Raw genomic sequence first — 26,766 nt, 5'->3', positions numbered from 1 at the left:
ACTCATTTTTAAAATTGGACTATTGACTACTTCCATCTGGATGTCCTCAAATTCAATATGCTGCAAGGTGCATATACAACTGTCCTCCAGATTCCATGGGGGATTGGTTCCAGGACTCCCAAAGATACCAAAATCCGTGGATGCTCAAGTCCCTTAAATAAAATGGCACAGTACTGGCATATAACTTATGCACATCCTTCTGTACACTTTAAATCATCTCTAGATTACTTACAATACCTTGTACAATGTAAATGTTATGTAAATAGTTGTAAATGCAATGTAAATAGTTGCCGGCATGCAGCAAATTCAAGTTTTGCTTTTTGAAACTTTTTGGAATGTTTAAAGAATATTTTCAATTCATAGTCAATTGACTCTGTGGATGCGGAACCTGCAGATATGGAGGCCCAAGTGTATTTTATTTTCCTCCAAATCTGCAACTCATCCTGCCTTTCCTTATTATGGGGGCCAACTGTCCAAGCTAAAACCTTTGGAGACACCCTTGATTCTTTAATCTATTTCCCTACATCCTATGAGTTGATAAATCTTAATATACTGCCTGCATGTTTCTTGAAACTCCTCCTCTTCTCTATTCTCTGTGATATTCCTTTGTTAAGAATTCCATCACTTTTCTTTTAGACCAGCAGTTCTCAAACCCCAGTGCACAAAGAGAATCACCTGAAAAGCTTATTAAGATGAAATCCCTAAGTGTAATCCTTCACAGGATTCTGATGAACTTGTCTAAGAAACTCTGAGAAACTAGATTTTGTTTATTGTAACAGTCTTCTAACCGCACTGCTGTGAATATAGCTATGTCAATCATCTCATTTGTTGACCTGCTTGAAAACTTCCAAAGGTTCACCACCGCCCACAGATAACCTGCAAACACCTTACATGGCAAACCACGCTTTCCAATGGTAGCTAACTCCACAGTTCCCCATCTTCCTAGTCCCCAAATCAGCCATCTGTCTCAAGAAGTGGAGAGCAAGTCTTTCTTAGTTCTACTTCATAATAACATTTAATATTCTGTTATTTAGGAAACACCATAGGGTGTTTCTAGGTGCCAGGCTCAGTGCTAAATTCTTACCTACATTATCTCATTTAATATATGTGACAGCCTGGTGACATAAGGGGCATTACTAGTGCAATTTTATAGCTCAGAGAATTTGAGGTTAAAAGAAGCAGCTGCCCATAGTCACACGGCTACGGATTGCTGGAGTGGACCTCTGAATCAGAGTACTAGGCTGTTCATCCGGTCAAAGGCTTGCCACACCTCCCAACAGAAGCTCCTCCAGGGGACGTGGAGGGCGGCAGGGCACTCGGTTCCAACACCAAGCTTCCACGAAGTGGGTGCCCAATTCATGTGGTTGACTTTCTGAATGAATGAATGAATGCTCAGAGGAGGAAAGAACAAAGAAGGAAACATCATGCTTATTAGCCCTTATCTCAAAGTATGATTTCATTTTCAGGAATATATTTCCCTTACTAATAAAGCAACCTTTAAAAGTTACCACTTGGAGAGGCATTTAAAACTCATTCTGTATTTTTAATTGAAAATTTTATGGAGATAATGGTAGATTCACATGCAGTTGTAAGAAGTAATTCTGAGATATCTCATGTGTCCTTTACCCAGTTTCCCTGAAAAGTCCTCCAAAGCACGGCAGAGTTTCACAACCAGGATACCAACATTAACACTGTCAAGGTAGAGAATTTTCCATCACCACAAGGATCATTCTTGCCGCCCTTGCAGAGCCACACCCACTGCCTTCCTGTCCATGTCTCTCTACCCTGCTCTCTGGCTCTATCATTTTGCCATTTCAAGAAAGCTACGTAAATGGAGTCACACAGTATGAAACCTTTTGCAACTGGCTTTTTTTGGAGTTCTTTACATATTCTTAAACATTAGTAATGGGTCAAATATGTAGTCTGCAACTATTTTCACCCAGCCTGCAACTTGTCTTTTTACCGTCTTCACATAAGCTTTAAAATAGAAAATATTTTAAATTTTTGATCAGCTCTAATTCATCAATTTTTCCTTTTATAGATCATGTTTGGGTTTTTTTTTTTTTGTCAAGTCTAAGAACTCTATCTTGCCCCAGATGCCAAAGATTTTTCTTCTATATTTTTTCCTAAAACTTTTGTCTTACTACCTTTTACACGTAAGTCTATGACCCAATTTGGGTCAATTTTTATATGAGGCATAATGCTGAATTCAAGAATCATTTTTATAGCTGCAGATGTCCCATTGTCTTAGAACCATTTGGTGAAAAGGCTATCCTTTCTCCACTGAACGGCTTTTCCAAATTTGTCAAAAATGTAAATCTACAATCATCTCAAAAATTTAATTAAAAAAAAAACCTGTCTGGATTTGATGAGAACGTTTTGGAGCTAGACAGAGGTGATATTTGCACTCACAACCCTGCTAATGTACTGAATGCCAGTGAATTGTATATGTCAAGTTCACGTTATATGAATTTCACCTCAGTCAAAAAAAGGTGGGAAAAACAGCTCATCCTAGCTAACCTGCCAACCAACATTTTATACGAGTCAAATAAATTTTCAAAGACTATATATAAAAGCCTCTTTCATATCATCATTAGGCCTATTTTATCCATCTGGTTACAATTTCCAGATCTCTCATTGCTAAAGTTAGGTAACAGCCTAACTTCTAACTCTGAGGTAAAGATTGTTAACAGTGAGTCACCATGTGGGCAGTCAGAGTGGCAGCAGCTTGTAACAGACCTAATATTTCTTGGCGATCAATCCCTGCACGTCCTTAGTCATTCTTTGACCATCATTTATAGCTTCACTTGTCTTCATCCTTCTGAACTAAAGTGCCCTAAACAGAACACTCTCTTATATCATATGGTGATCACTGCCTTCTTCTCTGAGCACACAGCCCTCGAATAATATATTTTATCACTTGTCTGGCAACGAGTTCACAGGTCTCTCCTAAGTTAAAGCAAGATAGCGCGTCAAGGGCAGAGGGTTGAAGAACTCAGTGTGACTTGCTGAATTTCTAGACAGTCTTATACTGAAACTTTTTCCCACGTGTCCACTTTAATTAACAGTGGGGGTGGGGGTCTACATTTAGATCTGGAAAATTCCTGACCCCAAGGAATCCTGGAGATGACTGAAGGGTTCATATTCTCAAGACTCAGCTTCAAAAAGATCAGTGAGAGATGCATTCAGATCATGTTTAAATGGCAGACCAGAGATCAGCCTAGAAAACCCCACACTTAACATCTTTTAAAATACAAAACACAAAGGTAAAGAGAAAATTAGTCTTTTACCTTTAAGTCATCTAACGAATAAGACACCGTGGACGTGGCCATCAACAACCACAAATGTAGGCTAAAAACCATGGCGCGCTGGTGCCAAGCGCTGACTTACTCAGGGGCCCTCCATTCTAACATCTCGTCCTGTCACAGAGCTGAACAGATCTGGAGACGAGACGCCTGTATTTCCCTGGGGAGGAAGCTCCTCCGAGCCCGTAAGGTCCTGAACATAGGCGAATGGTGACACTGTCACAACCTGATTTTAATTCTACTCCACTGTTTCTGTTCATTTTTGTCAGTATTTGTCAGTTCTTCCTTTAAGCCTTGCAATTGCAACCCCCCATCAGGTAAGGGCTACGCCATCTCCTGTTTACCTTTTCCCCCCTCATGTTATCATAAAGCCTCCAGAACAGTTTTCCTATATTGGGCTCTGCTGAATATTTGTATTCCAAGGAAGTACCAGCAAATCTTGGATGAAACACATCCTATCTTCTAGCAAGCTGGGAAACACCACACACCACCTCTCTCCTCCAAAGTCATGATTTGTATAAGTGCACTGAAAAGTCAGAGAAGTCCTCTCATAAGGAAGCCTGTTTAATTTTTTGTTTCTTAAACTTATTTTGACCACAAAATACTTTGGGTATGTGTGTGTCTCACCTAACAGCATCTGCGGAATGCCAGCGTCTGAAATGCCATTCTAAAACAAACAGCCTCAGCTCGCTGATTTCATTTTCTTCTTATTACTGTATTAAATTTGCAATCTCAGTATGCCAGCAAGCTCCTAAAAGTAAAATCTAGTTATTGACTTTTCTTTCCTCCAACGATTGTTTCTTTTCATTTTTCTGAGATATCTGCACAGTCAACAACACACACATTTTTCAAACAGCTCACTGGGATTTCATAATTCTTTATCATCATTATGAACTAGATAGCTCAACTTTCTTATATGTAAAATGTCCAGACTTCTTAGCCTGGCATTCAGAGGCCATCCAGATTCAGCCTTCTTTTGTATCCATCTCTCTTTCTAATCACATCCACAATCGCAATCCTCTATCCAGACGGATCCTCTCACCATCCCACCGAAATACCCGGCACATTTGCATCCCAGTGTACATACTCATGCTGTTCTCATTAACAAGGCTGCCATTCCCTTCTGCTGCTGCTTAATCGTACACATTCTGAAAGCTGATCTAGCCATCTTTCATCATTTCTGCATTTTTTGGTCAGTCGTCTTCCTCTAGACTGTAAACGCCACATGGGTAACAGCCATATATGTTTCTAATGACTAACTACCCAGCTTAGCTCAGTGCCTGACCAGTGATTCCCAGGTGCCCAATAAAGAGATGTTAGATTGAATCTAAATTCTTTGAATTTCTAGCATACACATTTCTCATTGTCTCATGTCTCATTCTGTATTAGTGTATATTGCCTTATGTTGGTAGTTACCATTTTGGTTTGTGCACTGCGTTAATCATTTATACACACCAAGTTCTTTAAACTGCAGAGTTTGGGAATTACATGCATTTATAACACCCCCAGCAACTAGGACAAGGGCTTATCCATAATAGGTACTGAATAAACCTTGAGGGATTGGCCAGTTAATTCAGGGAAAAGTAGTCTCTTACCTTCTGTGAAGCTTTCCTGCCCATATTAAGCTGCTTTTCCTGACCTCTTCCTAGCAGTTACTGTATCTACAACTCACCTTGGTTCATATTTGTAGATTTGTTTCCTATGTTTATCAAGTTTCTTCTACTGAGCTTGTGAATTCTTAAAGGGTGAAAAGCTGTTTCACGGATTTTTTTTTTTTTTGTCTCCTAAACAGATGAGAATATAATAGGAATTGGTTAAATTTAAGTGGATAGAAACTGAAATGGTCATACTACATTGCACTTTATTATTTTTGACATTTATGATACAATGTTACTAGTCTAGTCTTTTATGCAGATAAAAATAAATGATATAAAACACATAATACACTTGGATCATTTTAACCATACACAAAATACTGAGTGACTGAAACTATGTTATATACATATTTTTACAAAGGAAAAAACAGACTACTATAATAACATATTCAGATGAAATCTGTCATTACATTTTGGGTGTTATACAATGTTAAATATGGATATATTCAAAAGACACACTATTTATAGAACCAATTTGACATTTTAATGTTTAAAATAATGAATACTGTGTAAATGAATACTTATAAAAATATTTTTAAAACAAAAATCTATGTTCTACTCATTTACTTGGCAGTTACAAAAATATATATTCATCCGAAACTCTAGTAAATTTGCTTGAGGGATTAGATACTCAACTTTAAATGTGTGTCTTCTAGAGCATTTTTGTCAACTTAATATTCGTGACTTCACTCACACAGCCTATATACCTACATGGCTTAGAATAGGTTTATGTTACAAATAATGTCATTCCAAGTAAAAGACATCAAGAAGATTAACACAGAGGAGATACTGTAAAGATTTTTGAACCAAATCCATCCAACGCAAAACTGATGCCCACTGGCTGTGCCTTTTACAAAGTGAATTCTCAAACATGTTTGTTGAATGAATACACGAGTGAGTAACATACATTTGCACCCAAAATTATCTATCCAAATCTTCCTATTTCCAGCAGAACTATAATTTAAAAATTCAACAACTTTGTTCTTAATCGGCTACTTCTTCTGATGGCAAAGCCAGCTAAATCAACTCTAGTTTGAACAGCATACTAGTGTCAGTGATCAAAGATGGCCTCCTGGGTGCCTTTCTGGCATATTTAGACAGACATTCAATATACTGAACAAATCCATATTTCATACCTTCATACAAAATAAGACACAAGAATCTAACTTTAAAATCTAAGTATTATCTTTATAATTTTATAAGGTATTATAAAAACAAAAAATTATAAATATATATGATATAAAATGCATATATGTGTGTGTGTGTGTGTGTGTGTGTGTGTATCTTAGTACACCTAACAGACTTCAGACATCTCTTCCAGTGAGAGAAGCAAGCTATCCTGAGTGAAGGAGGCCATGTGTCTACGTAACCACAGTTAGAGGAAGCACAGGCCATACCTAAACAGTCTTCCGTGCCTGCACCGCTTGGCAATATGAATGCTGAGATTAAAAGCTTTTAAGTACTAAAATTTTTCCAAAACAAAAGACAAACTATAATTACTATTACGGGATGGCAAGACCAATGCAGATTGTAGGCACTGTATGTAAAAAGAATCAGACCCAGACACCTGTTGTAACTTTACCCCACCTCATCTGTGGATTCCCGTGGGTGAAAGTTTCCTGAGGCGCATGTCTAAGACCTCAAAAACTTGATAAAGTACAGAATATTCTTCTCAGTCGAAATTCAGATCATCCTAAACCACTTTCAAAGCTTTTGCCTTCATCCTTACACAGGACAACTGACAGTTCATTCAGCAAACTGGTTAATGCGTATACATGTTAATGGAATAACTACTACTGACTTTGGGAAAGTAACTGCGCTATAATCGCATATGATAATTCACTTAAAAACAAGCCTTTAAAAATTAAACACAGGTTTTAAATTTCAGAAGCAATTTAGTCATATACTAAAGGTTAGTTTCAACATTAGTAAATACTGCTAGTGAAGAAAATCTAAAAATGACCTTTAAAATAAAATGTAAAATAAAATGACTCAAAGTAAGGTTATTCACTTTAAATTTCAATATTATACTTTACCTAAAATATAGGTGAATAAATTTATGGCCTCTATTCCGCATGAATCATGCTACACAGGAGAAGATCTACATGAACTCATGAAAGAATACTTTAGTATTTTAATTACAAATTTATTATTTTCAAATACATAGAATAACTAACGCAAACTGAATGCTTCCAAGTCAATAAACATTTGTTTTGATGGTAAAATGTGTCCAAAGTGTTGAAAATAGTCTGTTTACCTAAACGAGTTAACATGACCCTCAGGATTTTTTTACCTACTCATTTTCCTGGCTTTTACAGTCAGTGCCAAGGACAATTTCATATCATTCTGAATTTAACTATCAAAAAATTTAAATTAATAGAGTCAGAACCAATATCACGGTGTCATATATAATACAGTATCATGAGAAATTAACCTAATTTTAAATCGAACATCGTTACTGCAAGAAGAGTAGCCATCCGAATGCACAGGGAATCTAAGACAGGAAGAATGTGATTTACAAAGGCAGAAAATAGCATGAGATTCCTAAGATTGGGACGTTGGTTCATAAAATAAAGCTTTCACTCTAATTCACCATTACAGATCCCATATAAGTAAAATTAGTACAAATTTCCTTCCCCCCTCTTTCTTTCTTTCTTTCCTTTTTGCCAAATGTAACAGAAATAGATGCAAAATTCCAGTCTCCTCAAATTACTCAAACTTTTAATATCATTTAAATTTTGCAATATTTAATGAGAAAACTTCACAAGACACAATGGAATGTTTCAGATTTATTGACTATGAATTACCAGTTAACAAGCATTTTTTAATCAGGTCCCATATTAAGAATCAAACCTCTCTGCAGGACCCTCCCTTTCAGGTGGAGAGAGGCAGGTGTCTAAACTCAGAACTTCAAAGTTAGCAGAACTCAGCAGAAGTGTCAGCAGACTTTGGGAATGTTTAAAGGTACCCTGGTGAGCAGTATGTGAGCATTTAGGTAAACCCACTCTAAAAACTCAAGGCCAGTTAAATGTCCAACATCACATGGAGGGACATTATGGCACTGAAGGGGTGTCTTTATTCATTTACTCATTTGACATTTTTTACTGTTACCACTGTTTTGGAATCATAGTCAAGTTTTATATAATGTACTATTCCAGATTTCCAAGACCTATCTAAAACTGTTATCTTCAGTTATAAAGAATATATATTTTTTTCAGATTACAATAGCATTGGGTCACCTCATAACGTGTAGTCAGAATGGGAAAAAGCCCAGGAAATCCTATGGTTTTCATGTACTAAAGGCATTTTATATATTTCCATTCACTTTTTTCTCAATATAAGATGTATAATTCAATGGCAACATACCCCATATAACTCCAACTTTATCAACAAAGAATTGGCAGTATTACATTTCCTGTATTAATAAAGAAAAGCAGCATAATGTATTAAGAAGGCAGACTTCCCAGATTCAAATCCTGGTTCTACCTCTTATCAGTCACATGGCGCCTTGGGCAAGTCACTGGACCATTCTTTGCTTCAGTTCCTCAACTGTAAATTGGGGGTGATGAAAAGGGTACCACCCCAACTCATCATTACGAGGATTAGTGAAGCAACACAACAAAGTATGGGTAAAGCACTTGGAGGTATTGCTTGTAGAAATTACTCAGGCTTTAGCTACAGTTTTCATTACAGTTGAAAATCACACTCACTGATAATAAAAGTCATCACTAACTTTTGAGCTTTTTTTAAATAAGTGCCAAGCACTCTGACAGATGGTACACTTACCTACGTTCAACCCTTAAAATTATATTAAGTACATCCTATTATATAGAGATTGATATTAAAATATGTTAATTTATAAATACTACAATAACAGATAATTTCCCACATGAAACAGCAAAAGATGACTGAAACGTTTGTGACCAACTCAGGCCTCTAGTGAGGAACACTGCTTCCAGAGTGGTGATCAGGAAGCAGTACTGACAACATGACAAGTACTTGCTAGTTAGTTTGTTTTGCTCACTCATTAGCCCTGTGTTAAATGTAATCAAATGCTCAGTACGGGAAAATCACAATTTACTAATTTCATGGACCTTCAGGAACACTTGCTCATGGTATCAAGAATGTTAAACTCCTGAAAGTTAAAAATATATTTAATATACATATTTATATTAAGGTCATATCTTCATTAAATCCAAAGCGTTCAACTTTTTCCCTGAAAACGGTTGGGTTCTTTATTTTTTCATTATAGATAGGGACTTATCATGAAAAGTCTTAAGTGCTTCTGTGCCACGTAACATTTATCACTACCTTGACCAGTATATAAACACCTCAGACATATGTAACATAGTGTTTCTGTTATTCAACGCACAAGCGCTAGGGATGAGGGTTTTTAAATAATAGTTTGAAAACTGTTATCAAAATTCATAAATTAAAATTTAATAACGGTTTGTACATACTTTAGTCATGGAAAACATTTCACAGACTAGGTTTATCTAAATCCACATAATTATCACGATCACAGTAAGGGCATTTTAATTGTTTTGAAAATTACGGATTTAAAACCAGTATCACTATATTCACTATGCTAAAAAAAAAACCAATGTTCTTTTTTTTAATCTAGAAAGGATAAACATCATGCATGCTTTAGAATGAAAATAGAATACACCTTGTACTTTTATAAATTATCAAGGTCTCTAATAGTTCCTTTAGGGTTCAACAAATAAAGCTTTATTTTCACATTTTATACATATACTACCTTGATAGAAAAATACTCAGCGTGGTGTATCCTCTTAGGAGTCTGACATCTCATGTGAAAGCCTTAATAAAATTAAGAGTTTTAAGTATCTTTGAAATTTAAAGATTCAGTTTTTTAATAGGCATATTATTTCCTCCTTCGCCCTAGTCTTCCTTCCTTCCTGCCACTCCGGGATCCTTGCCTCTCCCCACCCCCTGGATACCCGCGGCACAGCGTCAGTACGCACGCGCCACGGAGGCCACGCCCATCTCAGGGACCAAGGACAGCACCGGTTCCTGGAACTGCCCAGGAGCATAAAGGGTCCCTGAGAGCAGCTGGGAGAAGGTCTTGCTGGAGGCTGCAGTCAGCTCTCTTCTCTACTCAGCAACACTCCCTTAGACAGAGTAAAGCATCCTCTTTCGCTGTCACCAGCGCGAGTGCGGACCACGCCCGTCTCTGTTGTCTGTGACTTTTCTGTATGATGATTACTTCAAATGGAAGGATCCACCCTTATATGTTCCATTTGGAGAAGATGAAAGCAAACACAGTAAAATCATTTTAATAAAGGAGGCACAATGGTTAATGTTTTATCTCTGCTATTTTTGTTCTGTAATTTCCAGGGGTGAATTCTATCCTAAAAATGAATTTTTCATATCAACACACAGAAAGATGGGTTTGTGAAGCTGAGTGCTTTGAAGAAACTCCTATCCACTTCCAGAAAAAAATATCTAAGTACAAGCTAAGCATTAATTATTTACACCACGGTGAAAGATTTAGAGGAAAAAATCCATTTCTTTATCTTGAGTGGAGCATGTGTAGCCAGCTTGTCCTTTGTTGAGCCCAGTGTTCAGAAGCTTCTGCTCGCCTGGTTCCTTGGGGGTCCTCCTCATTCTTCTCCGACAGGGGGAGGCGGCTCACACAGCTTGTACAGCCTAGAAAAGGCACGGGAAGGTGTGACAGTGGCCTGGCAGAGTGACATTGCCTGAGATGCTTTTATTGGTATAACAAGTAAATTGACAATTCTTTGGTTTGGGAGTCAGTCACAATCCTATCGCCTGTTTCCCTAAAAATCACATACACATTAGCAGACTCCAAAATGTTGGTTCTATTCTTATAAAACATCAATGTCTCTTTGAACATCTGGATGACTACTGATGAATCAATGCTGCCACGTTTATACCCACTGCTCCTGTTACCTTGTTGGTAGCAAAAGCGATTCTCCGAATTCTAGGAGATGATACGAGGATGATAATTACCATCATGTCTGTCTTATCTTGTAGCAAGACAGCATCTATCTTATAGAATTACTGATTTTCTGACCCATTTTAGGAACCTGCTCCATTTTGCACCCTCCTGGTGGTGCCGGCAGTTGGTTATGGCTAGGCTAATGTGGCAGAGTCCCGAGTCCTGAATATCAAGGGCACAGTCAGCTGGTCTTTTCTAAGGAATCTCTGCCCAGCTCTGCCCATCCTGTCACTCCCCTGTCAATGGAATCAGGTGGAGATTCAAGTGGGTCACGGAATCCATTTGAATGGGTGGAGATGCCCCAAGATGCTCTCTCTTTGCATCCCAGGTCTAGTTGTTTGAAACCATATGGCAAGAAGGCAAAGCCCAGGGGACTAAACTAGGGTCACACACGTTCTAGTGCTCCACATTCTTCTGAATGGTTGGATCCTAACTCCAGAACCCAAATACAGGGGGTTAATAGCTGCCACAGTGATGCACAGGACACAGCCATTATTAAGGCAGAAACTGAGGGGTCATCAGCTGATCTAAGGTGGCTAGCTGTATGCCCATGGTCCTCAGTAGTGCCCAGGGCCATGCTGGTCCTACTTTAGAGCTCAGTCTGATGATCTAAAAATATAAGGTGCAGATTTCAACTTTGCTCCGTTTTAAAAGCACCCAAACTTAGGGGTAGCTGCGGTGATTCACAATCTTTTACAGGTGAAATTGAACAGGGTTTAAATGAGTTGTTGACAAATTTAGCACATTATAAACTTTCTCTCCCTTCAACATATAATCCCACAGACATTCTAAATCAAAGCAGGGGAATGGAAAAGATTTAACATCCAGATAGAAACCTAGCTAACAAAATGAACTTCCCAGCTCTGGAAACACAGAAGAAGTTACTGCCTTTGGAGTCCGGAAGGTGGTTAGTATCTTACATGTCACCTCCGTGGAACAAAATGAATAGTGAAATAAGGACATCTCACATCAGAAAAGCTTATTTCATCCTTCCGGGAGAAAAAGAATACATTAACTTGAGCTGAAATACTTCAAAGCTGCTTTTGCCGCTGAAGGATATGGTGTTGCTTCAAATTGCATTCGCAGCGCTGGAACAATAGAGTGATGGGAAAGTTCTTTTCCCTCTTTAATTTCTATCATTTTATTTCCCTGACAGTGCTGTCTAATGAGTGAAAAGGCACACGTGGTCTTACTCAGGGGGAACAGGAACAGGAAGCTAGGTGGCAGATGTCCCAAATGTCCTACCTGGGAGATCTGGGCTGAACCATCGCATCACCTTCCCTGGCACTGCATGTTTCCACATTATGTAACAAATGGCACCGGGTAGAGGAGTCTTCGGAATGTCTGTCTTGCCAATTGCAGAAAAGGCTGCTCCTTGCCAACCCCTACCAAAATAACAGTTCTGGGTCCTGGGCAGATTCGGCTTTGGGGAGGCGTCTTGGAAGGGACTCAGGGTTATTTGAGTTCAGAGACATTTGCCATGGAAATTGTGAGGCTTTGGGAATTTAGGACAGGCAGATGAAGCTTGGAAGTACGATATAATAGATAAGCACGGGACTTCTACTCTGCGCTGAGGCATCTCTTTCCTGGTAGCTAAATTGTTAGGTCACGGGAGGCCGGTGTTTGCCCAACATTTCGGGGCCCTTGTCATGTTTTCACTCCACTCCTGCACACCCAGGGCCCTGCATGAGAAAGGTGTGCTCCCGGCTCCACTTCTTCCTTTTCCTGTTGGGTTCAGGCGGCCATCCTGGAGCTGGTACTTCCAGCTCAAATTAAATCTGCAGAGAGCAGACCTTGCAAACTGCCGTCTCTAGATTGCGCCCATCATCTTTTTAAATGACAAAAATAAAAGCTGTGTGAAAGGAGACCACAAAGCAAGTGCCTCTTTTCAAGGCTACCTGATCAGTAATACTATGTCCCAAGGCAGTTCTCCCCATTTCACAGATGAGGAAACTGCCTCAGCGAAGATACATAGCCTGATTAAATAAGGTCACATGGCAGGACTCAAAACCGCTCTCTCACTTTTAACCACGACAGTAGGCTGCCTGCCAGTTACACAGAGAAAGAAAACCAAACTTCCTTACACAATAGTTTCCAAAGTGTGTAATGTCGCAGAAAATAAGACCAGTGTGCCATGACATCTGGAATGTAAGGTCTGATTCTTGGTGAGGATCTGGTTCTCATCACACACACAAACTGTGTGCTATTTCCGTGGTATTCCGTTGTTGCTCTACTGCACCTCACTGCCTGGTAGAGAGGATTACGTCCTGATCGCTAGCTCTTAACAAAGTGCCTGACACCTGCAGGTGGCGCGTAGCAGAAATTCAACACACGTCTGCTGAATTTTACAAAAAGGAAAGGAAGCAAATGGTGAAAGGAAAACTATACTAGATTGGTTGGGGATTTGGATCAAATACTGTGTCAGAGACAGCAAACTTTATCTCCATGAAGATGTCTCCAGAAACATCAGATGTGCCTGCGGGTGGCCTGGCCTTGAGAGCCAAACTACTCTTCAATTCGCTGTCTTTGGGTCAGGAATCCTGGTTCCCAGCTGGGAGGGATCCCATATGCTCTGTGGTCCTCAGCACTCTCTGCACCCTCACAGAGCACTGCTCACATCCTCCCTTTCCTCGCAATGACCTTGCCCTCATCTCTCTTTTACTGAAAGCTTGAGGCCTGGAACTATTTCTGTCTCCATGGGGCACAGCAGAGTGCTTTCCGACTTAAGTCCCTAATAAATACTTGTAGAATAAATGAAAGAATAAATAACACTGAAAAATGACACTAAGTTTCTCTCTCAGAGCCGTTACCCTTGTAAAATATGTCAACTTAAGAGCCAGCACGGTTTTATTGTGCTTCAAGTGTTTTAAACATCACCCAGGAAAGGAAAAAGGGAGCTCGTCAGTTTCTTTTCTCATATTGAGCTAGCATACCAGGTTTGTTGATCAGGATGCTTACGTCTTATCCCCACTGTTTATTAGTGTTTATGAGCTCCAGCTAAGAAGACCTTGCCGAGCCATTATCTTGTTTCCCTGTTGGAATTTTAAAGCTTCACTGGGTTTGTTGTCCAAACACGCCATGCCTGCGCAAGGTGCTAGACAGAGAATGCTTATATGAAATGAATCCTAGCAACTAGAAAGTCTTAGAGTCTAATCTAATCAGCTAAGAACAATAACATTAACAAGACTTGAGGATTAACTAGGGTGAGGAGTCAGCACTAAAAATAAACGCAATTAGAACACGAGTGCTCCATCCATTTTCAGGGGGAAAACACGTTTTCCCTTTTGAAAGCATTTTCACTTCCCACATAGGTTTTCAGAATGAAATACAACTTCACAGATGCCACGGTCATCATTCTCACTCCAGTAGCTGCTTTGTAAACAGAAACAAGAGTGTCTCATCTGTGACAGTGCTTGGAGGAGACTACTTTTTGTTAACATGCAAATGTCTAAAAACAATCAAATGTGAAAGAAATTATTTAACTGTGCCCTACTTCAAGATAGACAGCTGCCTACCCTAATGTCACCAGGGAAATCAAATGAACATTTCTTTGATAGCTATTTCCATGTTCATTTATTTGAAACATGGATTAGAGTCCTTTCTTATGATGATATGTGCACTGTGAACAGTTGGTAGGATAACAAACAAAAAGCTCATTCATTCACTTATTCATTCATGCATTCTCGAAATCCGTCCAGGTGCTCCGTGCAGGCACTATGTATGCACTATGATGAGCAATGAATAAAATCCAAACAGAATACCCTCTGCCTCTAAAGAGCTCATATTCAGGTTGGGCAAAGAGACTACAGCAATGCATTGCAACACAATCGGGGTGTAATAGATCAACATACAAGATACTAAGGGAGCACAGAGAGTGAGAAAACTCAACTGAAACTTCAAGGAGAAAAATGATATGCAAGTGGAGTTCTGTGGTTAAGCAGCAGTTTTCCCTACAGACACAGCTGGGAAAGGCAATCACGCCAGAGGGAACAGCATGAGCGATCGTGCAAGTATAAATGGAAATGGCATTCTGGTCGCTGGGCACAGTTGGAATACAAATTTTAGTAGCACCTGCATGGACTTCGGTTTTTAGATTCATGATGGAACCTGCCAAATAGAATAATATCAAGACTTTCTACCTGCTGCCTTGAAGTTTCCTTCACCTCAAATTTCATTTTATCTGAGTGCATTTATGCTTAATCACATTTAGCCGCCAAATGCTGACAAGGCTGATTTCCACGACTACATTCAGAACTGCTCTGGGCATATCAGAGGGCAGCTGCATTAGCTGTGAGCGACACTGTCCGGGAAGTGGTGGCAAACCCCACGGGAAAGAGCAGACCTAGGGAGTCACCTACCTCGGAGCAGACTGTGGGGTCCGGTCTCTGACTCCCAAGTTCTTTGCTGTGTTCTGAACTCTTGCTCCCTGAAAGAATTAAGGAAAATTCTCGTTTTTCGCTGCATTGTATTAGTAATTATTTAACATACCATTAATGTTTGAGTATAGGATATTGATTCCAACAATTTTGGATTTAACATCAAGAGAGACTGGAGGAGGAGAAATAAATCATCGAACATTTTCAAAATTGATGCATTTAAGAATCCAAATGAACTGATATATTGTTTCAAAGGATTTATATTTATTTCAAAAGCTACCCAAATCATTCAAAATAAGTTTAAATGATAGCTTCCTGTTCACTATGTCTTTATTCAAAACTTTGGCAATTAATAGTTAAGACACTGAAAACTGGAAATTCTATAAATACCTGGTCTGCGGCCCCACTTTTGTGGAACAGACATCACAGTTCCATCACATGCATGCACACATCCTGTCCTTAGCTGAACAGTTAGTTATTTTGAACTTCATAGTATTTATCAAGAAAATATTTTCTTAAATAGCTTAAAGCAGTCTCTGGGCAAGGCATATGCATGTAGATCTCTGGCTGTAAGAAGTCTGCCTCACCGTTTACAGTACAAAGATAACGTGCTTTAGTGATGAAAAAGTCTTTGCAAATCTGTCAAGTTCATGAACAAAGCTACATTCATTGTTCAGTTCCTAATGGGGATCAGTTACTACACAGAACCACACACCAGGGCTTGAGGGCTGAGCATAGATGGAGGAGAACCCTGAAACTCTCTCTCCTGCTTCCAAATTCTAACCTATAGGAAGGGAAGGGGAAAAAAAGGGGGAAAAGAATGAAAGAAAAAGAAAATATATATTCACTCAAGATGGACCAAATAAAGGAAAGCAAATGGGGAAAGGGGGTGTGTGTGGCAAAAAGACAGATAGCAAAAAAGAATTTAGGGATTGCAAATAAGCAGCTAAAAAACTTCCTTATTTTGAAGTAATTTTAGACTTAGAGAAAAGCTTAAAAGCAGCACGGAGCGGTCACATCGTTTACTCACTAGGCAAACTCCCTCTAACATGAACCCTTCACTTGACCACAGGACGATGAGCAAAGCCAGGAAATGCTACTAGCTAAGCTGCATGTCTTACTCAAATTTCACCATTTCCCCCACTAATGCCCCTTTTCGATCCCAGGATCCAATCCAGGAACCCACAGTGCATTTTGTCTTCCCGTCTCCATGGTCTCCCCCAACCTGGGGCAATTCCTCAGGCTCCCTTGGTCTTTCACGACCTTAATACTTTGGATGAGTACTGGTCACTCTTTTGCAGAACATCTCTCAGTTTGGGTTTGGCAGCTGTTTCCTTACTATTAGACAGAAGACAGTGTACTTTTGGCAAGGCAGTCACAGAAGTGATGCCTTCCTAGTGTACCGTGTCACCGATGCTGGTCATCACCGTGTCCCATGATGCTGATGTGTCCAGTGGGTGGCATTAACTCTCATCACTTGGTTAAGGTGACATCGGCCAGATTTTTCCACTGCAAACTCACCATCTTTCTTTTGCTGGTAATAAATAAACATGTTGGGGGAGATACTAGGAGACTATGCACATATCTGGCTTCTCTTCAAACTTTTGCTCACTAATTTTAGCCTCTATTGGGGCCTCTTGCCAGTAACAATACCCTGTAGTCTTTGTGAATTGGAATGCTTCTGTTAAGAAGAGTTACCCCTTCTCCCCAACTATCTATTTATTCAAGTATTTACTGAAACCAGAATAGATTTGTAGATATTGATTTTATTCTATGAGTTATAATCCAGTGTTTTTTTATTATTAGTAATATTTTGTTGTTCAGATCATTCCAGTTTTGGCCACCGGGAGTGCCTTCAGTTTGCTTCTTGTGTCCTGCTCACATAACCATCATTTTTGAGTGCTTGATTACTTTCTGGCACCTCAAGATGTTCCAGGCTCACCTTTCCTGTCTCAGCTGGGAATTATCCACAGCTCCAAGAATCCCTGGATCTTTTTAAATGGAGAACGATTTTGAGAACCCAAGGTCTGGACACTGGGTATGACCCATACTGTTACTGGTGTATAACTGCTTCGGGGTCTTCTCAGTAGGCTGAGTTAGCTGACTAATGCAAATGTTCTCAAACATCTGCATTTATTTCTACATCTGTCTATACTGTATGTGTATATGTGTGTGTGTCCATCAGTTCAAGTCAATACTTCCCCCAGGAGGGCACTTGCCTGTGGGTACATCATGGTGATCTGCCTGCACGCGTCCACCACGATACTAGGCGACAACCACATCGCCCTCAGGCTTTGTTCTTAGTGCCCAGTATAATGCCCTGACACTGTAGGCAAGGGGACAGAATTCTTCAGAATCCAAGTTTTTATTAAAAAGGTTGAAAAAGAATTTTTGGTAGGCTTCCACCAAAGAATACTTGGAACATATAATTTAGAGGATAGGAAACCTGAAGCTTATAATGTAAATGAGTGTTTCTACCTCAAACCTTTTATTAACCAGGTCAGCTGGTTATGTGAAAATGCTGCCTAGGATTATTAGGGTTAGTATAATCATTACCAAAAACCCGGGGCAATGCCCTTCCCTTCTATCCTTTATCTTTCCTTCTAATGCAACCAGATAATTAAAACAGTAGCTCTATGAAAAATATACATATAAAATCTGTACATGAGAACTATAGTTGGCTCTCCATAGTTGTGGGTTTCTGTATCTGCAGATTCAATCAATGGTGTCATCCATCCGCAGTTGGTTGAATCTGGATGCAGAAACCCAGAGATGCAGAGGGCCTACTCTATTCACTGTACTCTGCCATTTTATACAAGGGATTTGCACATCTGCAGATTTGCTATCTGTGGGGGCTCCTGGGACCAATCTCTGGTGGGTAACAAGGGATGAGTGCACTGCAATTAGGAATAAGAACAATAAACCATGCTGAAAAGCTCCTTCTTCCTAAAAAAGAAACTAAAGATCTTAGAAAATATTACTCATTAACCAGGCAAACATTCTAACCAGTCTCTGGAAAGCTGAATCTGAATGACGAAAAGACAAAAGGACAGAAAAGTTCGATTTTTGATTCACACTTGTGTTCTAACTACTCAGATCCCAAGTGGGTAAGAGCTGGCTTGTAGATTGGATTCCAGCCATTAATCCCACTGCCTGTTCCTGCTGGATACTGGAAAGGGGATCAGCAACAAAAGGAACATTGCAGAAGTCTCTTCTGTGCACCAGTCTACCCCAGTTTCTGCAAAGAGAGGACCCCAGGCTCTGCAATCTCTCACAAAGAAGGCAGAAATCAGATCTTTGTCTCAGAACCACTTGGAGACGTCGTAACTGGGAGCAGAGAAACAAGCAACAAAGGAAGGAAGCTACCCCTCCTAAATGTATTTATTTTTAAAAAAGGAGGGAGTAATAAATACTGAAAAATAGTGCAGTTTAGAAATCAACTTATAGACGTCATAATTTTTTAGTCTTTTAATATATAATGATATAATCACATATATAAATATATTTTAAAGAGGTTTCTATCAGTTAAACAAGTCGTGAAGGCCTAGGTAATATTGTTTTTACTTTTCCCGTCTCTAGTTTATCTAGTTCAATTTTCAGCCATAAGAAGTTAAAGGTTTTGTTTATTCAAACCCATATAGTAAGAATGTATACGTAGCCAGCTCATAATGACCTCTTTACTGGATTATTCTTTTAAAAAAATTAATTATAAGCCTCTCAGTCTTACCACAAACCATAATTTTGAAGGGGCTCCTCCAAGTCTTACTGCAAACTTACTCTAACAGCAGCAGAATGAAACAGAAAGGTTAATCTCTTTCTGTATGTTTTAGCACCCAAATCCCGACCCTGGTATGGATAATCACGAGTTTACTTTGATCTACTTTTTAAAACCAAATTTGCATATCTAGCCGAAAATCCTTCCAAAACCTGCTGGCATTTGCATCTGTATTTGCCCTTTCCCAGCTGAACCACGGTGTGTCATGTGCTTCTCACGGATCTGACCTTTACTCAGCAAATCCCTCTTGGACCTTGGTTTCCAGTCTTCATTTCCGGGATTCCCAACCTGAAGCACCAGTGTCTGTGTGCTCACTGTCCCTCATCTCTGCAGACCCCAAAGCAGGCGCCACCCTCATTTAGGGCCATTTCCATGGATTTTTCTTTTAGCTTGGTTGACATTTTATAGTGCAATCTTGGGAGCAAACCCATAGGGATTTATATGTTTGCCTGAGAGTTATATACTAAGTCTTTAGTAAATACAGCAAACATAATTACAAAAGCATATCTTAAAAATTAAGTCACTCACTATCATTGGATATTTCAAACCAAATCAGCAAGTAGAGGGGTTAGAGGGGTTTGTTAAATCAATTTTCTTTGGTAGTCCTAAGAAAAGGCAGCAGAAAAAAATATAAAATCGATGTCTTTTAACTTCCTTTGTCTTTCCACTGACTTGTGTCTTTTCTGCTAGATTAAGCACATTTCCTAATAATCAGTAAATTGGATGTTAGTGCATTTCTGTTATCTTTTTCAAGAATCTTAGGGGTTAAAAAACAAACGACCGCACTTAAAATACTATTGAGCTACTGTATAGAAGGTTCATTCGTTCTGTAACAGAGTGGATTCTCACCTACAAGTACTTCAGTGACCGAAAGACAGTCCAAACGCTGGAAGGAAAACCTGAGGGATGCGCTGCTTCCTCAGACAACGTAGGAGCTTCTTAGCATGGTGGGGAAGTCGCCTTGAGGTCCCCAGAAGTGAGTAGGGCCCTCGGTTCTTTTCTCTTCTTCCTTGCCCCACCCCTTTCCGCAATCTACTCCCCAGCTTCACTAAACCACTGCCATTCCCAGAAGATGCCACACGTCCTCTGATCCTCAAATCCACAGCCCCAAATCCACTGCTGCCCATTCTGTCTGGCCAACTCCCTTTCCTCCTTCAGACATCCTTCCTCTTGGACATCCCTCTTCTCAGGTTGGCTAAGTTTCTTGGGGAACCCTCACATAGATGTCTGTGCTGTCTTCTTCCCAGGGAATCAGCGTTTCTTGTTCACCACGTACTTTCTGGGCCTGGGAAAGTGTCTGTCACATCCAGGCACCTGTCAGACACCGAAAAGTGAACCAAGGAGCCTTCAAACCCAGGGCCTGTAAAATAACTTCCTAAAATATGCGTGAGACTCACCTGCTTGCGCATCACATCTGTGGCCTGCATGATGTAGCGAGGAGGCAGTCCGTGGCTTCTGGCCAGAATGATGGCCTGCTCCAGGGTCACGCTCAGGGTGCACCTGCGGGCAAAGAAAAGGGCAAGTCAGAGCCCACAAGATCGTCGCTAATGACAGGTAGCACATATGCAACCTTTAAATCTGCCTCCTTGAAGAGGGACTCACTTTTCCCTAGGTGTCTCTCACGTACTCGTGAGGTATAAATGTTAGCAATCGTCTGTTTGCTTCCCTCTTGTTAATCTATCTTTTACTACAAGGATCTCAGCTAAGAAGTCAGCAGAGTAGAGGGGAATTAATTTTTTCCTCTCCTCCACGAACTTCAAAATCAAAACGAACCGGCCAAATTCAAAGCAACCCAGACAATGAACCACTGATTTTTCTGCATAGAACACCTGTACAAAAATCGATTATAGAGGTGCACTGCTGGGGTCCTCCTAAATTAAGTATTTAAATTTAAAAACAAACCCATAATAAACGCTGTTCATGAGAGAGCTTATACAGAGGAAATGAAGTAAGCAGAATGAGAATAAATTTTATTATCGACATTATTCTTCACTGATATTTCATGTAATTTACAAGAAATGACTTCTTAATTTTTTCATTCATATCTACAAAGTGATAGTTAATAGAGTTATACTGATTTATACCCAATATCTTAGAGAAATTCACATTCACTAAGATCAGAATCTTTTTTTAAAAAGCATGTTTCCTGGACCCCATCTAAAAGACTGTAAAATTTTGAAAAGTAACTTTGAATTAGTTCTTCAGCAACGTGGTACCAAAAGCAGCCCCCCAAAAATTCAGAATTCAGCTCCTGTATTTAGTGATTGGTGAGTCTTGGGCCTTTTCCTTCATTAAGGCAATTCTCTCATGTTCTTCCACATTTTTCCCTATCGCAGCTCTTACGCAGCTGTGAGCCCTTTAAGTTTACTTGTTAATATTTTTCAGATGCAGGTCTTGAAACTGTGACTTGGGGGTACCTCCTGCATATATTCCATGAAAATGCTCGTTACCTTTAGATGTTTTTCCTAACATTCCTAACAGCAGATTTTGTTTTACATCATTTTTCAACTGATTGGTAGTTTGACTGTCTTTTCTCCACTTCTGCACTTTCTTCCCTGCAGTCTGATGTTTTACATACATTATTTTTCTCCATCTGTTTAGTTTTCCCTACCAAAGAAAATTCTACAGTACAACGTAAATGTGAGGAATATCTACCGCTTTTACCCCTGGTTATGAAGCAGTACCACAGACGCCCGACCCACCCAGCACACTCTGATACTGATGAATTAAGAAAAAGAGCAGAAAGGGACTTAAACCATTACTGTTGTCATTTTCGGAAAAAACTGACAGAAAGAGACTCACTGACATAGAAAAGAAACTTATGGTTTCCAAAGGGGAAAGGGAGGAGGAGAGAGATAAATTTAGAATTTGGGATAAATAGATACACATTACTATATATAAAATTATATATATCTGTATAGCACAGGGAACTATATTCAATATTTGTAATAATCTATAATGGAAAAAATCTGAAAAGCATACATATATATGTATAACTGAATCAGTTGCTATACACCTGAAACACTGTGAATCAACTATACTTCAATAAAAAAAAAGTAAACCTTGAAAAAAGGAAAAAACCTGACAAAGGGTATCTGTATTATTATAGATAATTGCATTCTAAGGAGAAACATGATCAGTACCATTGGCTGTTAAATGACATGAAAAGCAGCTTCCTCATTAACATTCCAGAGGACTCATTAGAAAGCGTTAATCACACAGAGTCAGACGGGCTGGCATTTAATAACGTGGGTGTTACAACCAGAGGCACTGAGGCTTGAAGACGGTCTTGTGGTCTTTCGATGTTTATAAACATTTAGTGGACGAGTCTGAGAATAACATACAATTTTAGTGTTACGTGTACTTGCACACACATGCCAATGAAAGCCAAGAGCTATAACTGATAGGTCACGTTTCAAAAATCAATTTTTACAAAGCATTTAATTGTCAGCTTACTCGACAGACCATAACCTTTTTCTCCTCCTTAAGGTCTCCTCTACTCCAATTTTCAGTCCTTGTTGATCCCAACATTTTAATCAATAATGCTCATTACACCAGCTGAATGAAGCTAAGAAAAAAATCTTTATCTTTTTCTGATCACACTGAAATATGTCTGCGCTTCCCGATCAAGCCTGACTTGCCCTCCTCAACTTGGAACAAACTCTTTACTCATCGTGGAGGACTTTTAACAGGCAGCCTATAATTTTTATCCGTTTTCTGAATCCTATTAAACTGATTTATTTTCCCTCTACTTCAAGTTGTAGTAAACAGCAGTACGGTGGCAAATTATCTGCCAGAGACTTTAAAAGATTTTACTGTAATCTTCCGATCAAACAACGTGGCCAGTAACATGTTCTCAGACAGGCTACCTCAAAGCGTCATTTCTTTAAAACCAACCACAATACATCATCTAATAGAAAAATCTACCTTAAAATGGATACATGTGTTTTCTTTCACCAGTATGTCAAGAGAAGATGGCTTTGTCTGTATGTGCCTTTTTGTACTGTGTATACTCCGAACAGGTCCCAAGATTAATTTGAAATTTTTAAAAACTGAAAAATTTAGAAAGAGACAACCAGGTCAACATGGGAAATATTTCCTGTATTGGATTCACAGTTGATTTATCCAGTGGAGGCCGAGTTTTTCCATCACAGCATCACAGAATCCCATTCCTCTAAATTAAGCACGTGTAAGAATGCCTGGCAATAAGCCTTCAACTTTGCTGTCAATATCCCATTATTCACCCCATAGCTTTTTATATTCTCTCATCTCTCTCAATCTGAATGTCAAGTGGAAAAACTCAGCATTTGCAAGAAGCATTTTGATTCTGGCATTCTCTGAAAGACTCCGGACCCAGAGAGCAGAATCTGGCTTGTCCATGGTGCATAAATGTATACCCAGAGTCAGGTTTTGGGAGAGATCGTTTGATTTTCTAGGTACTTCTCTGATTACCACTGAGACTGATCTGCTAACCCTGGGCAAGAGAAGGGAAGGAACATACCAAAGACTGGGAACCCCAACCAAATCCCATTCAATACGAAATTTCTTGTCTGACCTCCCAATTTCCTTTCTAGAACTCTCTCTGTTCTCACATGGGGCAGTTAAATTAAAATTTAAATATATCTATCTTTTATTCCATCCTGGAAAATACACGCTTTCAATTTTTTGGCTCTTTCTTGCCGCAATATCATTAAAAAAATTTAGACCACTCTTTCCCTGGGAGTCACAAAAATAAAAAAAATAAAGGTCACAGAGTAGAATCTGTCCTTCATAAAAAGGTAAATATAACATATACACTAAGGAAAGTTGTCTCATAATTTTAGTTATAAGACATTCCAAGTAACAGCCCTGCTCAGGGCATCCTCCTGAGAGAGTGCATTTGACAGGGCTGCAAAATTATGCAGGAATGGTGCATTTCCCCATAGGAAGGAAAAAGAAAGGGTCAATATACCTGTGCTTAGAATGAATACATCTTCTTGACATATTTCATATTAAAAATAGATTCCCACACCACTCAGAGATTTAGCATAGTTCTAATATGATAAATGTAACCTGTGGTTAATGGGTCCAATTTAATTGCAAAGGCATTTAGATTTAGCAAATGCTATGAAAGAGTCACAGAGAAGTACCCTTCTATCCATCCATTCACTCACTCACTCAACAAATATTTTTGAGTGTCTGTTTAGTTCCTGCAAGTACCACTAGGTGCTGGCAAGAGTCGATTTACGATCAAGCTAAAGAAGGCTGCGTTTCAGAGTCCCTTGTTTATACGATCCCCAGGAAGCTGTTCACAATAGTCATAAGCTTTTCCGAATCTACAAAAGCAATATGTTTTGACTGCAAATAGCTATGACTACTGTCTTTTTATGTCCCAATTTTCCTCTGTCATGTTCTAGGATGTTCAAATTGCCATGGTTCTTTCTGGAACTGAGCTAATAAAAGGAGTAGAATTAAAGATGCACTTAGGCTGGGTTTACTGGGACCTATGTGTGTGACTCACAGCCACCTGCACATACAGTTAGGTTATTACAACACCTTGGTGTAGGGAGGGACGCCAGAGTGTTCCCACTGCCCATGGTACAAACGCACCCAACCCCAGTTTAACATGCTATCAATACTGTATTCAAAGCATCTTCCATTGCTTTCCAGGCAACATTTGCAAAAGCAAACTCTCTATCCTGATGCTTAAAGTTTTCTACCAACTGCTCTCCCACCTTCCACCCCATCTCCCAGCGCCTCACCTATTCCACTCTACTCAGAACCTCTTTCTGCTTACGGTCAACATCTTGGCACCACTGCCCAAACCTCTCCTTTAATCAGAAATGTTTGTCCATTTTGGGGGTGCCTTTCGCTACTTTCAAATATCATGACACGTTCTGAATGTAGAGTAGAAGTTAATAAAGTGGGTGTCACAACCAGAGGCACTAGGGGTTTGAGGATGGTCTTGTGGGATTTTGGCCAGGTTACTTCTATTCTCAGCCTCAGTTTTCTCATCTGTGAAATGATGGTGTAGTGACCTCACCAAGTACGTCAAAAATCACCTGGAGTGACATGTGTGCTTGCTTGTGGCCTCTCCATCCATCTTTGCCACTGAACTCATACCGTGAATCTGTCTTTATGAGCTCATTATAGGCAACATATTATTTGGAAAAAGTGAGAAACATGAGCCTTTGTAAATCCCAATTTCTCAAATCCCATTGTATTTTAACTATTTACAAAAGCCGTTACTACCGTTTATTTTAAAGAGAAGTTCATGACAGTAAATTTATGGTAAATTCTTTCACCAGATTATGATGTTACTAGATTATTAATAATTATATGAAGTTCATGATAAACGTCCAGCAATATCTCTTTTATAAATTGGGGTTTGGTTGAAGTAGAGTTCACCTGACTATAATCTGGCACTTGTTTAATATATGACTCTCTGTGGTTTTTATTTCATATCTTTGTCCCAACCGATCCTAGAACATCAGGTATCAACTTTATTTTATCTGACAAACTGTCGCGTTTATGGTCAGGAAAATATGTGAAATGGTCTCTTGTTTTCCAGTCCTGTTTCTAGATGCCAGGGTACACAATGACACAAAACTCTTCTCAGCTCAGTCTCCTTGGACAGACAAAGCTTAGCTTCCTCAATTCGCTTAAATGCAAGGTATTGTATTTCAACCATTTATTGGTTCAAATCTACTACACCATACAGTTTACTTTGTAAGACTTCAAATCTTACATGCTAATTAAAACAAAAAGACAAGGTAGTCCTTTCCTTTAAGATGATTCATGACATTTCTATAATAAATTAGATAAAAGATTCTCCAGACCCAATGACCTTCTACATATTTGGTCATTTACCATGATCACAGACAAAAATACCAATTTTGCTCTAATTACACATTAAAACCTTCAGAGTTCTAAAGCCTCATTTAATGTTGATTCAAATTATACTGAACAACTGGGGAAGGTATAGGTCAGTGGCAGACTGCATGCCATCCCCAGGATCTCCATTAAAAATAGATAAATAAACCGAATTACCTCCCCCCACAAAAAACAAACATGCAAAAAAAAAAAAATTATACTGAACAAGGAAGTCAATCTCCCAAAGGCTGAAGTGCATCAAAATGAACACGTGGCGAGATGCAACGCCCCTTCTGGACCACAAGGGTGAGGTAGTAACTCACAGTGAAACTGCCACGGTGAACCAGAACAACATGAGGTTTACGGCTTTGAGCTATTTTCCGACAGTGGATTTATTTGCTGACTTTCAGCATGCTCACAGTCGGGAACTCTGATGTCTTGCTTGGTAGCTAATCATTATCTGGTTCTCTCTTGGGGATGCTCCCCAACTTTCTTATTACTACTGGAGGAGGGGCATTCAGATTCTAGCTATAAACTGACGCATTAAATAAAACTCATGAAAAACTAGTGTAATAAAGATCTCTGAATTTGTAGCCACAATAATTTGCCCTAAATTCAAATTATGTAGATGTTGAAGTAAAAAAAATTCCCCTAGGGCAAATGTATCACTCAGAGTCTAGGTACAGGGACATCCTAAAGAACCTATTATTTGATAATATCCTTCACGAGTTATATGTCTTTATATAGTTGTAGGTGTTTATATTTAGAATCTTACAGATTTAGATCTTAAAACATGAAATCATTTTCCTTTATTCTATGA

General features: G+C 39.2%; 1 protein-coding gene across 2 annotated transcripts in view; it reads right to left on the bottom strand.

The window, feature by feature from the left end:
• Positions 1-5,146: 5,146 nt before the first annotated feature.
• PREX2 (phosphatidylinositol-3,4,5-trisphosphate dependent Rac exchange factor 2) overlaps positions 5,147-26,766 on the bottom strand; it is a 235,549-nt gene continuing 213,929 nt past the window's right edge. For both annotated transcript variants that reach the window (XM_032470041.1, XM_032470042.1), the window contains 3 exons: positions 20,492-20,594; positions 15,302-15,369; positions 5,147-10,630 (listed from right to left, as the gene is read on the bottom strand). In XM_032470041.1, the coding sequence (XP_032325932.1) occupies positions 10,585-10,630; positions 15,302-15,369; positions 20,492-20,594 (217 nt within the window). In that variant the 3' untranslated portion in view covers positions 5,147-10,584. The remainder of the gene's footprint in view (positions 10,631-15,301; positions 15,370-20,491; positions 20,595-26,766) is intronic.

Source organism: Camelus ferus, chromosome 29 (genome assembly GCF_009834535.1).
Source record: "Camelus ferus isolate YT-003-E chromosome 29, BCGSAC_Cfer_1.0, whole genome shotgun sequence".
NCBI classification, from domain to species: domain Eukaryota; kingdom Metazoa; phylum Chordata; class Mammalia; order Artiodactyla; family Camelidae; genus Camelus; species Camelus ferus.
The sequence above is the reverse complement of the archived record's forward strand: the minus strand, read 5'-3'. Positions and strand labels throughout refer to the sequence as shown.